Source organism: Chrysemys picta, chromosome 11 (assembly GCF_011386835.1).
Source record: "Chrysemys picta bellii isolate R12L10 chromosome 11, ASM1138683v2, whole genome shotgun sequence".
In the NCBI taxonomy this organism is placed as follows: domain Eukaryota; kingdom Metazoa; phylum Chordata; order Testudines; family Emydidae; genus Chrysemys; species Chrysemys picta.
In genome coordinates, this window is record NC_088801.1 from 9,648,273 (window position 1) to 9,662,764 (window position 14,492).

Here is a 14,492-nt window from a genome sequence, read left to right on the forward strand (position 1 = left end):
GCATACTTAGGGACTGAAGTCAGCTAAGTGATGAAAATTTGGCCCATAAATAGTCTTTCTTGTCAACTATCATCTATTAAAACTTTTGCAGTAGTTCTACATCTGTATTTCCTATTGTATGCCATTGTAGCCTGTTTAATGCCAAGGCCATTCTTCCCCATTAAAACACTGTTTCTATTATTATTATTATTGGCTGCTACTGGCATAATACTCTGGGAACAGAAGTCAAGCATCTGAAGGCATTTGGGGGGAGGGCTAGCTCAGTGGTTTGAGCATTGGCCTGCTAAACCCAGGATTGTGAGTTCAATCCTTGAGGGGGCCACTTAGGGATCTGGGGCAAAATCAGTACTTGGTCCTGCTAGTGAAAGCAGGGGGCTGGACTAGATGACCTTTCAGGGTCCCCTTCCAGTTCTAGGAGATAGGATATCTCCACATATTATTAATATTATAAGGCAACTCAAAATCCATCAGTGAGATGATTGAACATGAAAGGATTGTCAACAGAACCAACATGGACAAAACTGTCATCTAAGAATAAATGATGTACAAGAGAGTTAAATATAACACCAGCATCTTACATCTTTGTCTCCAAGTGTTTCTAGCAGCAAGAGCAAAATGGTTTTGAAATGTTCCTCCCAAACTCCCAGGTTATCTTCTCGCGTGATCTTCAATAGCTCGAGCAGGGCTCCTTTCCGTTCTTCCACCCGTTCATTGTGGTTGGACAGTTCTTTCAGAAGATCAGCCACCAAATCAGAATGATCAATGGATACTTCTAGGACAAATGAAAACAGGTCAATTTCACTGGGGAAAAAAAGCAGCTGCCAGCGCTTTCAGGATTTATGATTGGGATGTCCCAAACCCAGGCCAGAAATACTGGACACATGGCAACCCCATATTTGAAGTAAAGCCCCAAAAGACTGTTTAGAAACAGACTCTAGTCAGGAACACACAAATTCTAGGATCTTTTTAGGACTGTTCAAACTTATGCCTGGCTACCCATGCACTTCAATGTGCAACTTGGATAGGGTGATAGCAGGTGAAGAAGGAATAGAGGGCATGAATGAAATGACTGCATCTCTTAATTGCTCATTACCAGACTTTTGAAAATGAAGCATTATTTCTAGACAATATTATTCAATTTCCGGTTGCTAATTAGAATCCATTGATACCCGTTTTCAATCTAAATTATTTTCTAACAAACTTTTTTATTTATGAGTATATACATGCACATAAAAAAAACCACTCCCCATATTAGGAGTGCCTACACACACAATAGAAAGAGTTCCCACACAACAATTTAGGGGTTCAATTCTTCTCCCAATTAAGTCAACAGCAAAATTTGCATCAACATTAATGGCAGCAGAGCCAGCACTGAGAGAGGTTATGAATAAAACAATACTGCTGAAACGGAATTGAAACAAATGACAATATTGCCTAATAAACCTACATGCAAGTTCTGTTACTCATGCAGTCACTTGAACCCTTACCTGAGTAAAACAGGATGTATAGTTATATAAAGAAATAATTTGCAGAGTTGTGTCCCATGACAATTTAAACATGTAAATGTAAAATACAGAACAAAACTAACTGCTTGAGAATTTATAATACAAGGTGATACCAACCATCCCGTAGCTGATCCATATCATCATCAAACACAGCCTCTTTCAAGGCAGTCTTGTCGTAGGTGTTGATTGTGTCCGAATAAGGGTAGGGATTGTAATCTCGGGCTCGGGGCCCTGAAAAGGCGCGTGGAGGCTGAGTATTAAGTAGAGAGGTTTTGTTATCTAGAGCCATCCTTCCTCCTTCCATGACCTCACTGCTTCCACGTACATCGCTGGCAGGTGCAGCTATTCCACCATCTCGAGACACCTGAACGGATCAGACAAAACAGGAATGGAATTTTAGATTATTCTTTTAATCTCACCAGAGATGCAGCCTTGTAGATTTAATACCAACATCCACTAAAATAAAACCAATCATCATAAATTGTGCGTGTACTCTAATTTGCTGAAGATTAATTAAAATGTTGATATTGTCTCTTTTCATGAATTATGTACCTATTACTGTCCCAAAAGATTTCATTGGTGAAAACTTGAGCACCAGTCAACAAATAAAATGACACTAGCTACTCCTAAGTTTGCACAAACTCCTGCAACTTGGCAAAAAACCCAGAAAGAGATCACTAAGCAGGCTTAGGTACATATATTCTTGAAAACGAAGTTGCAAAAGAAGCAAGTGAAACTTTGAAAAAACGTGGACTTGTATTGAGGTTAATGAGAGTCCAACTCTGAAAATTCTACCAGGAATGTCAGGAAACCTCAGGTCTCAGTGGCAAGGGAGGGTCAGGTCTCAATTTTAGCATCATGAGCACAAGTTAATGCCAAAAATTTGTTATGATGACTTTAAAAAAAGTCTTCCAAAAGCCCAGAGAATATGTGGCTTTAAAATATACTTGCGTGACATTATGCTAACCTAAATGTATCTTTTTCCCTATAAGAAGCAGAAATTTAACTTGCCGAAGCATTTAAAACCATTAATGGCCCCAATTTTGCCCTCCTTAAGAAGCATGATGACTAACACCTTTTATCACAAATAGTTCCACTGACCTCCAGGAAACCACATGCAGTACAAGGTACTATTCCGTGATTTAAACAGTAAGTTACTATGAAACCTTCATATGAATTAGATACAAATTGGGGGGAAACAATTAATGCATTTTGAAGATTTGTATCTTACTTTTTCTGTCATAAGCCTTAATACATGTTCCATGTTGAGAAATCCAATATTAGCATTTATTTCTTACTAAGTCCAAACTCCCGCTGAAGTCAAGAGAAGTGAATTTCAAATGGAGTTTGACGTGAGTAAGGGTCTATAGAATATGGCTCCATGATTTTAGGACTAGGCAATTATATGTGTTTTAGAATCTTATTAATAGCCTACTTACGTCACAGTCCTTCTTTCCATCACGCTTGATTGGTTCATTCAGATCCTCTTGACTACGGAAACTAAACTTTTCAATTGCCTCTGTGACTCCACGAAGAGAGCTGTAGATTTCATCGGAATTTAGGTTCTCCGTGTCATAATCCAGCATGCTAAAGGTCAAAGGCATATTGTAAGATGTCACATACCAAAGTAAGAATCAACTTTTGACCTTGAATAACATTATTGCCAGCTCGAAACGGGATGAGTTGGAGTTCCATTTCTAACAGCGGCTTGTAACAAAATGGGGACAGAACCTAGGCAGATTTTGGGCCTAATTCCCTTTTCACACAGATATAATTAATGACCAGTTCCATTGAAGTCAATGGAGTTATAGTAGTGTAAACGAGAGGAGAATTAGGTGCACTGTTAGTTAAATTCCACAGTAAGTGCCCTAGTTTTCATAGTCAGAAACCTAGCCTTAACTTGAGAGGAATGATTACATGGACTTGACTGACTTAATTTCATTTAAATTCTTACAATAATAAAAATGAAAACACTTGCATGATTGTCTGTTAGTGGAAATTCATTAGTATTGAAGATGACACTGGGAAAACTGACTCTCGATCTCAAACTAGACTTTTGATTCCACCACAAGACCACTAGGAAGTCTTCACTCATGGTAAGGCATATCTGAGTCTCTGGACTTCCCTTAAGAGTTATCTGAAATGGCATCCTCTGGAGTCTCACAAGAAAAATGACTCTTACACAAGGGAAAAAGGTATAAAAGGTGTAGGAAAAAAACGGGGAAAAAGATAAGCCCCTGCCTGCTCCAAAATTAAAAAGAATAAGGAGTTATTGGCAGAACTCTGTTCTGCCCAGGGGAGGAGAAGCTGAGTTTGTAGTAATGTCTAAATCAGCACCTACAAAGGTATTTCATGGAGACCATCCAGTTTTTTTCTGGAGGAACCTAAGGTCTCAGAAACCAAGGAACAAATAGACCAAAGGATTTAGGGACATGCGCATCATCAACTCTCTGGACAATAAATGGCAGATGTGGACTCCCTGTCTCCACAGGTGGGTTTCAGTTTGTGGACAATTTGGAAGAAGACATGATGGCTTAGAGAAAGGTGCCCAGAATGAAATATCTGCATCATCCTATCACAAAACAAAGAAATTCCTTGCAGGGTGGAGGAATCAGGAAATGGGAAGCTTCTTTTGACTTGTGGACACATAGGCCATCTTTCTACAGAATAAGGTAGAACATTACCTATAACCTCTCATTCCTTCTGGAAGAGAGTCTAGAACTTCAGAAGAAGGAAAAGATGTAGGTCTCTTGACTCCTTTGGGAGTAAAGAATATTAGAAATAGATATAATCCCTGGCTCTCTGTCAATACACTCACTCAGAAACAACAGCACAGGAATGAGCACTAGTACGGAATGTACGTCGTATGTTTTGGCAAAGAAACCAAAGGACAACTCCCGAACTCTAAACAAACAACGTCTCTGAGGCAAGGTCTGGCTGGAAGGAAAAATGAAACCCTTTAACAGGCTGGGAGCTGGGAACAAAAGCTGCTTATGAACCTTGAGGAATTATAAAATTGCAGACCTTTCAGGCTAGCAAAGGATGGATAATGTTTAAAATTGCTCTAAAATGCAAGGTATGGCTGGACCCTGTACAAATGGAAACTGGAGGCCTTTTTGGGTTCCTGATGGACATCAGAAAGGAGTCAGACAAGTCTGAGTTGATATCAACTTTAACACATTATGTTGAGCTCACTCAATCATCTTTCAATCAAGGATAGCAAGAGTTTTGCAAACGGTTAAATGAGTAGCAAATCACTCCATGAGGTAAGTGCAAGTCGGAGTTATTATACCTATTTTACAAACAGCAAACAGACACGGAGTGGTTAAATGATTTGCCCAAGGTCACACAATAAAAAACAAGCCGAATCAAGAACAGAACTCCAGGAATACTGATTCCCCAGGCTTCTGCTATAATTATTACCCCTTCTCTTAAAGGACAATACTCGTCTGACAAATACTAAAGGCCAAATTTTGCCCTTACATATGCATACACACAACATGTACATGAAGATAGAATTTATACCTAAAACAATAAAAACTGATACTGCAGCGAACCAACTCCCAAAGAATTGATCAAAATAAAGAATTTGTGATGCCAAAGCAATAAAGCAAGATCCGAACAAAGAGGAACATTTCTGTGTGAGGGACAGTGGTCGGGAGTGTTCCTTATGGCACAAATTAAAAATTTTATGAAATTTAAAGACTTCAGCGGCTTCTAAATTCACATGCCATCTGCCTATTTTCATATCTCAACAGTGAATCTGTGAAAGAGATCCCATAATGGGAGAGCACAGTTTTGCATTTTAAATGAAAGAATACTCTATATGTGAACAAACACATCTATCCATTTGCCAGTACGTGTTTGTTTACTATACAGATAATATGATGGAAACACAAATAAATGTCAGATGGATCTACACCTACCTTCCAAAAAACAGACTGTCAACCACAACAGAAAAAATAATGACCCATGCAGAAAACTGGAAGAGTCACAGGATGAACAAGAAGAGATGTGTAGAGATAAGCAGCTTTTAGGGATGTCACAACATTATTTTCCGTCTGCCACGGTATCAAACACAATTTGGCAATTTACCAATCTTGCTTCCTTGTCTGGTGTCTGAAAAGTATTTTATTTTCTTAAAACAGTGTTTTTTAATTGGTGACACAATTAGGTAAGTAATCGACAGTTTAGCATCCTTAAGCAGCACCCCGTAATTCCACCTGCTTGCAGTTCCTCCTTTCACTTTCAAGCTTATGGCTGGTGTATACCTCAATGTTATCAGCTTGTGGTCACAACAGGCATATCTTAGTGCTTGGGAATCAAAGGTGGACTAGAGGCTAGACAAGAAGGGCCAGATCCAAATCCCACTTATACCAATGGGTTGATTTCTATGTTACTGGATCAGACCCTAAATCAGAATCATACTGATCCTGATCGCTATATATTTAATATACACCGCTACCCCGATATAACGCGACCTGATATAACACAAATTTGGATATAACGCGGTAAAGCAGTGCTCAAAGGGGAGCGGGGTGAGCTGCGCACTCCGGCGAATCAAAGCAAGTTCGATAGAACGCGGTTTCACCTATAATGCGGTAAGATTTTTTGGCTCCCGAGGACAGCGTTATATAGGGGTAGAGGTGTATATATTACTGGATCAGACCCTAAATCAGAATCACATTGATCTTACTGATCCTGATTTCTATATATTTAAGTAGATTCTAAAGAAAAAACAATTCTATTTTGCTCATTAACTTCAAATACCTGTCTCTGAGAATGTCCTAGATCGGGGTCGGCAACCTTTGGCACGTGGCTTGCCAGGGTAAGCACCCTGGCGGGCCGGGCCAGTTTATTTACCTGCTGACGCGGCAGGTTCAGCCGATCGCGGCCCCCACTCGCCAGGGTTTGCCGTCCCGGGCCAACGGGGGTGGCGAGAAGCGGCGCGGGCGAGGGATGTGCTAGCCGCGGCTTCCCGCCGCCCTCATTGGCCTGGGACAGCGAACCGCGGCCAGTGGGGGCCGCAATCAGCTGAACCTGCCGCGTCAGCAGGTAAATAAACTGGCCCGGCCCGCCAGGGTGCTTACCCTGGCAAGCCGCGTGCCAAACGTTGCCGATCCCGTCCTAGATTCACAGATTTTAAGTCCAGTAGGGACCATTATTATCATCTAGTCTGATTTCCTGCACAACACAGGCCCTGGAATTCCACCTGCAAGCTCAATAACTTGTCCCACAACTTTTGAAAATGTTTAGTTTTTTGACTATCTTTAGCTTAGCCAACACTGCATAAAATGTGCACTCAATGAAAGTCTCCTAATACAGCTCTGACACCACTGTTTAATATTTTCCAGTTTGGAACTTCTTGCTTACGGGAAAAAATACAGTCCTCTCTAAGGCAATATTTCCATTCAAGTCCGGAGTAAGCACAGTCAATGGGAGTTTTGCCTGGGGAAAGACTTCAGGATTTGAACCTTCCTAAATAAACCCCGCAATCTAAATTAGAGATGTGCCTGAAGAGCAACATTTGTAATTCTGGTTCAGCCCACCCTACAGGTAGAGGCCAGAAAGGGTCAAAACAGGGGCAAATGCTGATCCTAAGCAGTGGTGAATAGTTGCTGAAAACCTCCTGTGACAATGACATTCAATAATCAATTATTTTTTTCATGATGTTAGACAGCCACATGGGAACCTCTATGATCCTAGTGGGCAGGCAAGTACTGCAATATCATGTGCATGTTTCATCTTCACGGTGCTTTATAGCCATTAACTCCTCACAACAGCCCTGGGAGATCCCAGCTTGTATTTGCAAGTGCCTATTTGTGTGCATCCAGGCATATTTCGCATGGGTAATTTAGGTGCCTCCGTTCAAAGACCTAGCCCGGAAGGTCACACTGAGACTGCGTATCATGTGGTATAATCAGAACAGCTGAAACTGGAGAATTACTGAGTTCTGCATTGGAATTCAAACTGTATGAAACACAACAGGAGAAAGACTTCCCAGAAGATTCAATCTCAGGTTTTTTTCAATGCTGCGCTTTCCTGTGTAAGGAATGAATGACAGAAATGCCACCTGCAGTCTCTGTAAGTTAATACTCTATGATTTCCAGCAGACGAGAAAGCAGCTAGTTCCATTCTCACAGAGCTTCATAGACCACCAAGAGCCCGGGGTTTATCCTCCTTTGGATGAAAATCTCCAGAAACATCCTGTCCCATTTTGAGAAAATTCCATCACGTGAAAGGTAAATAATATTGTGACACCTCAGACAAGTTGGTTTAACAGGTAGCTTGTTACCTGGGCGAGTAAGAGCGTCTGAAAGTCTTGTGGGAAGGAGCAGTGGGGATGGAGTTAGGCTGAGAAAGGGGAGGGGGGTGCTTCGACAGCCCATCTGCACTCCAACCCCAGAAACGACTGCAGTGATCAGACAAAGGGGTCGGGGGAAGAGAGAAAACAGAGGAAAAAAGGGAGGAAAAAAAAGAAACTATAATCTGAGTGGTTTAGTGTTCTCATGCTTCCTGAGAAAGAAAGAAAGAAAGAAAGAAAGAAAGAAAGAAAGAAAGAAAGAAAGAAAGAAAGAAAGAAAGAAAGAAAGAAAGAAAGAAAGAAAGAAAGTTTAACAGAAACAAAATGAGACAAGAATACTCCATCAGTCTCCTTCAGGTCACTGCTTTGGCCTTTAGTGTTGGTTTAGATGTTTACAGTTATTATTATTATTATTAATATAATTTACACAGGCTGGTGCCTGCCTCTTTTATTCAATATATATCAGATAAGGGATGTAGTTTTTAAACACAATTCCTAAAATACTGTAAGTGAACTATGCTCTGTAAATGTGCCTGGATTCAACCTTTGATGTTTTTAGACAATGGAATTTCCCTGGAAAAGAGCAAGGAGAAGAAAGCCTGGTAAAGGGGTTTGATTCTAATCAGAAACCCACGGATGTACTGTGTGGCTTGTAATATCTGGTTCTGTGTGCGTGCACACAGCTGCATATAGTGAAATCCTGCAGTATATACAGGCAAAATTCCCATTGACATCAGTGGGTGTTTAGTTTAAGAACTTCAGGATTTGGTCCTATGACAGTTCTTGAGCTACCTCTCTTGTTTTATAATCAAGCAAAAGTGAACACAACTTCTGGGTCATAGGTTCAAACTGAACCCAGCTCGGCAATAAATGAAAAGCATTTCTTGATGGTTCTTGGTGTGGCATATACCACGAGTCTGTGGTCACAATCCAGATACCAGAGGAAAATACTAAAAAGAATAATCACAAATGTCATCATTCTTGGCAACCTCAGCAGAGATATATAGGACTGAATCAGTCATGGAGACTCAACTGTCCTCTCACCCATACAGGGATCCCTCCAGGTCAGAGTTGAGGCGAAACTGAAAAATTGCATAGGGGAAGCTCCTGATAAATCAGAGAGCTTTCTAGCTTGAAGGGTCAATCCAGCAGTAATTACGGTGGTACCCTTAAAGTAGCCTACTGAAGGAAGGGTAACCTTCTGGTTAGAATCTACTATTCTCTTTTCTTGGGGGTAAACCAGCTCTAGGGTGACTGTGGTCCCCAAAATAGGAAGATCAGAACAGTGAGCTGCTAGGCATGGGAGAAACAGGAAGTTCATTTCATGAGTTTCTGTGACACTCCCTTTATACAGAGATTATCTTTGGACCTTTTGACTCATCACAGCAGGCTTGAATTTCCTCCTGGGTAGGTAAGCCTGCCCTGTAGCCAGTGTTCCAGAACCGGTGCAGGTCAGACAGGGTATGTCTACACGTCAAAGAAAAAACTGTGGCTGGCCTGTGCCAGCCAACTCAGGCTCACGGGCTTGGGCTATGGGGCTGTTCATTACGGGCTTGGGCTGGAGCCTGGGTTCTAGGACACTGCAGAGAGGGAGGGTCCAAGAACTCCAGCTCCAGCCCAAGCCTGGAAGTCTACACAGCAATGAAACAGCCCCGCAGCCTGGGGCCCACGAGCCGGAGTGGACTGGCACAGGCCAGCCACGGATTTTTCTTTGTTGTGTAGACATATCCTCGGTCACTCTCCTTTCTACTGGGCCAATCCCTGGCTTAGACACTGGGTTTTAATTCAAATCAGTCTGCATGTTTCTTTTGTGATATGTCTGCATAACTACCATACAATGATAAGATAAGAGTAACAGATGTATTTAAAAAACAATAATCCATTTTCAACTGGACACTGATTAAACTAGAGCCAACATTCAATGAGCATGTCAAATGCCTGAGAGTAGGAACAAACTGCTTGTGTCAAGGCAGAATGAGTTATTAGAAGCACTAACTTGCATCTTTGACATACAGGTCTCTGATTTTGTAGTATCCCCTTTAAACCACCCCTTCGCCAAAACTGCTATATACCTATTCCTGGCAAGCAGGTTGGATTGTCCGCCTCTCTGTCTATCAATTAATTCTCATTTTACATGTTTCCAGATTTCTGTTCTTGAGCTGTTGGGAGTATTCAGTATGCCACTTTGTTTCTATTAAGTTTGAGTTCATTATATCTAAATAGGTCACATTCATGTATAAATAAGTGAAAGGTGCTACAAGACTGGAAACAGATACAAGTCAGAAATCATTCTAGTGCACAAAACAGCAGTGCCATTCGAAAACCCATTTGAAGAGCAGTGTCAGGAAATTCACTCATTAGCCAAGAATCAAGCAACAGGTGTTACAGAAATGCAGTAGTTTGCAAAAATGTTACTTTACAGAAAAAAATTACAACCATAAAATTCCGTATCTCGAATCTCACCTACCTGTAAGACGCATTGCTGGATAATACAAGCTCACTCTTACTGCATAACCTCGGTTACTCTGTTAAGATTATTTCAATTCTTCCCCTCACCTAACGCTGAAGTTGTGAAAACTTCTTTTTGCAAAGGAAACACACTGAGGCTTGGTCTATATTACAGACTTAAGTCAATATAACTAAGGCTTGGTCTACACTACCCCCCTAATTCGAACTAAGGTACGCAACTTCAGCTACGTGAATAACGTAGCTGAAGTCGAAGTACCTTAGTTCGAACTTACCTTGGTCCACACTCGGCAGGCAGGCTCCCCCGTCGACTCCGCGGTACTCCTCTCGCCGAGCTGGAGTACCGCAGTCGACGGCAAGCACTTCCGGGTTCGACTTATCGCGTCCAGACTAGACGCGATAAGTCGAACCCAGAACTTCGATTTCCAGCCGTCGAACTAGCTGGTAAGTGTAGCCAAGGCCTAAGTTGCTCGGGGAGTAGAAAATCCACACACCTGAGCGATGCAGTTATACTGACCAAACTCCTGGTGTAGACAGAACTGGTCAACGGTAGGGCTTCTCTCGTTTACATGCCTCTTGGGGAGATGGATACCCACGCTGACGGGAGAAGTTCTCCCGTCGGCGCAGGTAGCATCTTCACTAAGCACTACTGGGGCGCAAGCTGCAGCGCTGTATACGTAGACAAGCCCTAAATTTCTTGTATTTCCCAATTCTCACAATTTTACAGTAGGGCAGACATTTAAATCCACTGCGACTAAATACAATTCCCTTTTATTTTGATTTTTTTTTTTTAATTATTTCCTATGCAGATTATTTTTCTAGGGTGGAATTTGGAATTTTAATACTGTAAGTAATCTAAACGTGATACTGCATTTAATCAACACTTAGCACCGTAAATAAATCAACATGAGCACATGCTATACAAATGGTGGGCTAAATTCTCCTATCATTTATACTCATGCACCCCTGCTTAACTTTATGGGCTTTCGGGTTGCAAGCTGGGACAGAATTTGACCCATTCATTTAATCTTATTCCCTCACCATAATCAAGGAACTCCACAGGCAAATTTAAAATCAGCATGCAACATCTTGACTGATAACAGATCATTTCCAAATTGGAGTGGTACTCTTTATACTAGGTAATTTGAGCCCAATACTCCTTTTTATGATAGTACGTTATTTATTAAATCTCAAAAGCCATTCCTCATTCAATACAATGGCAAACCATTCATTTCAGGGTCACATTTGATTTGCTCAGGAGTTCTTCTTTCTTCATGTTCACACATGTGCTTTCTCTCTAGTTTCCACATTTTGATTGTTTCTTAAATTACTCAAAAATATTTTTTAAACTAAAAACCATAGAAAGCAAGAAAAAAAAAATCCCCAAAAATACAAATATACTAATGCAATAGCTATTCCCTAGTAAATCCGAAGCAGAACTGGCTGGATTTAATGAAAGCAAGAGCAGAAGCCAGAAGCATTTTGTTCAAGGCACTGTAAGCAAAGTGTCTTCCAAACAGAGGGGGGTATTTGCACACAGAGTTTCGCCTGGTTCAAAATGTTAGCTGTTGGTATCAGCAAAATTTAGTTCACTCATAATTTAACAGCTCCAGCCAAATGGCCTGAACGTGAAGAGAATCACGGAATGTAATGTGAAGGCAACAATATGGGAAATGGCAAAAGCCAGGAATTTCATGCAAGAACAAGGGCTTGCCCGCCGTTTAACGATATAGGGCCACTGGTGTCAGTGGAGCCAAGCAGAGTCAACTGAGGACCCGGACCACAGAACATAAACATTAGGGGCAAGATCTCCAGATGTGGGCATAGCAGCTGTGCTCACTAAAACCTAAGTGCCTCCACAGGAACCACAGTTATCCAATCGGCCTGTGCAAATGGGATTGCTAGCCCCTTGGATGTACATATGCCTAGAAATCTACATTTTCAAGTCAAATCCAAATGTAATTTTCAAAATCAAAGGGGCTGGTAGGAATTGAGGCTAATATTTCAAGTAGTTGCACTTAAGCTGCTAATGCAAAATATGCAGTGATGCACACACAAGCAGGTGAATGGAGCAGCAGGTGAAGCAATGGCAAACTGCATACGTAACTGAGGTGCAATCCTTTGAAAATATAACCCTGACCCTTTAGAGACAAACATATTTTTAAACTACAGGGATGTGTGGGAATAGTGGAAATCCTTCTCTTTGGATATTTCCACCCAAATGGCTCAACCTATTTTATTGAAAAAATTGGCCGAATTTCAAATCAAAGGACAGTTTTAATCTTCTAAAATTTAGAGGTTGTATCAGAGACATTGACACAATGAAAAAACAACGAGGAGTCCTCATTGTTTTTGCTGATACAGACTAACATGACTACCACTCTGAAAACTGACACAATGGTAACTATACCAGTGCCATTCATGCTGGTTGTAATCACTTTCCATAATCTGTTAGCGCTTTTTCTAAAACTTAAATCACTCTTGTTCTACAGATTTTAAAATGGCTTCTAAGGCAGTTTCTTCTTCCACTTCTCATTTAAATGTTGCTCTTGGATACAGGGCCGGTTCCAGGATTTTTGCTGCCCCAAGCGAGGGAAAAAAAAAAAAAAAAAGCCGCGATCACCATCTGCGGCGGCAATTCAGCAGCAGGTCCTTCGCTCAGAGCGGGAGTGAAGGACCGACCGCCGAATTGCCGCCGAATAGCTGGACGTGCCGCCCCTCTCTGGAGCAGCCGCCCCAAGCACCTGCTTGGCAAGCTGGTGCCTGGAGCCAGCCCTGCTTGGATAGCTAAACAAAATGAGGAAATTAAGCACAATATTTTTAAATGAATCAAAGTTCTTACTCTCCATGTTTCCAAGACCTATATGAAAATTTGAAGGAATCACTGTTCCAAAGGAAAAGGCCTCCAGAATTCTACATAGTGACAGGAACTGCTTCCTGATACAAAAGTGTGTCTTCCAAGATCATATGCCCTCTCTAGCTGTACCTAGAGAACATGGTAGATGAAAAAAAAAGTCTACAGACACTGAACTTGAAACCCAGGGAAATGGACATTTTGAGGCACTGGAAATAGATGATTTTATAGAAATGGTGCTTAACCAAGAGGGTCTGAAATTAGAAGAGGTAACAAGGCAAGTACCAACGGATGCAAACAAAAAGACAAACTAAATGGCGATAAATGAAGTGGCGAATATTGGCTGTTTTATAAAGACCAAAAACAAAACAGACATAGTAAAATGTCACGGGTTTAAAACTAGCTGCTGCATGCGAGTACTACCAATGACTTTGCATTTTGAACCACATAGACACAGAGATCTTTGACTATAATTTCCCATGCCAGCGATTCAAAATCTTAACATCCCAGCAAGGAGAAGAGGAAGCGCTGCTATAGGGATCGTCTGTCTGAAGTGAAATCCTAGTACTTTTATTAGTGAAAATTCCCTGTTGAAAAAACCCTTCCCATCCTTAACGCCATATATGATGACTCAATCTAGTCTTGCGAGCTCTAAGGCTGGCTCTGTAGTGAAGCAGATTTAAGGATGTGAAAATATGTTTAGATACCCTGAAACTTTTGGCCTTCAGAATACACATCTTCTCGAGATGTTGCTTGGATCTGGATAGCAAAACTACCCTGGTACCTGTAAGATTAACTAGTCACATGACTCCTGTTATAAGGGGACTCAGCAACAGAAGGACGTCTTGTGACAACACTTATGGGAACCAAAAATGTGCCCAGTGTAGTGGGGCAACTGCCCCACTCCGATAATCGGGGTTAAAAGCAGCCAAGCTAGGCTGATTGGGGAAGCAGCCACAGCTGGGGCCAGCTCAATTAGGGCCCAGCTGGCCCTGATAAGAGGGCCGTGAGGGAGTCTCTCTCTAGCGGTGGAGAGAGAAAGACTTAGCTGCCTGGGTAGGGTACTAGAGGTAGAGAAGTGCTGGAGAAAGGCAAGAGGAGCTGGGGAGCTCCAGCTTGGCAACTCCCCAGGCTGCAGGCCCTGTTCAAGGCCTACAGAGGTACTGGGGCTGCAGAGGTGCAGCCTGGGGTTAGGCAAAGGCAGCAGGTCCAACCCCCCCTTGCCAATGATGAGTGGTTTACAGACTGTAGTCTGTCCCAGGGAGCGGGGGCTAGATGATGACTGGCAGTAGCCACTGAGGCAAGGTGGGAATAGAGGGTTGGGGTTCCCCTGGGAGGGGAGACCCAGATGGTGGGTTACTGC

At 41.9% G+C, this 14,492-nt stretch overlaps 1 protein-coding gene across 19 annotated transcripts in view; it reads right to left on the bottom strand.

The window, feature by feature from the left end:
* CLASP1 (cytoplasmic linker associated protein 1) overlaps window positions 1-14,492 on the bottom strand; it is a 265,392-nt gene that overhangs the window by 22,931 nt on the left and 227,969 nt on the right. For 8 of the 19 annotated variants that reach the window (XM_042843075.2, XM_042843076.2, XM_065561475.1 and 5 more), the window contains 3 exons: window positions 2,945-3,092; window positions 1,623-1,869; window positions 579-769 (listed from right to left, as the gene is read on the bottom strand). In XM_042843075.2, the coding sequence (XP_042699009.2) occupies window positions 579-769; window positions 1,623-1,869; window positions 2,945-3,092 (586 nt within the window). Of the gene's footprint in view, window positions 1-578; window positions 773-1,622; window positions 1,870-2,944; window positions 3,093-7,800; window positions 7,918-14,492 lie in introns of all 19 variants that reach the window. The other 11 variants (XM_065561479.1, XM_065561480.1, XM_065561473.1 and 8 more) reach the window with 3 other exon arrangements.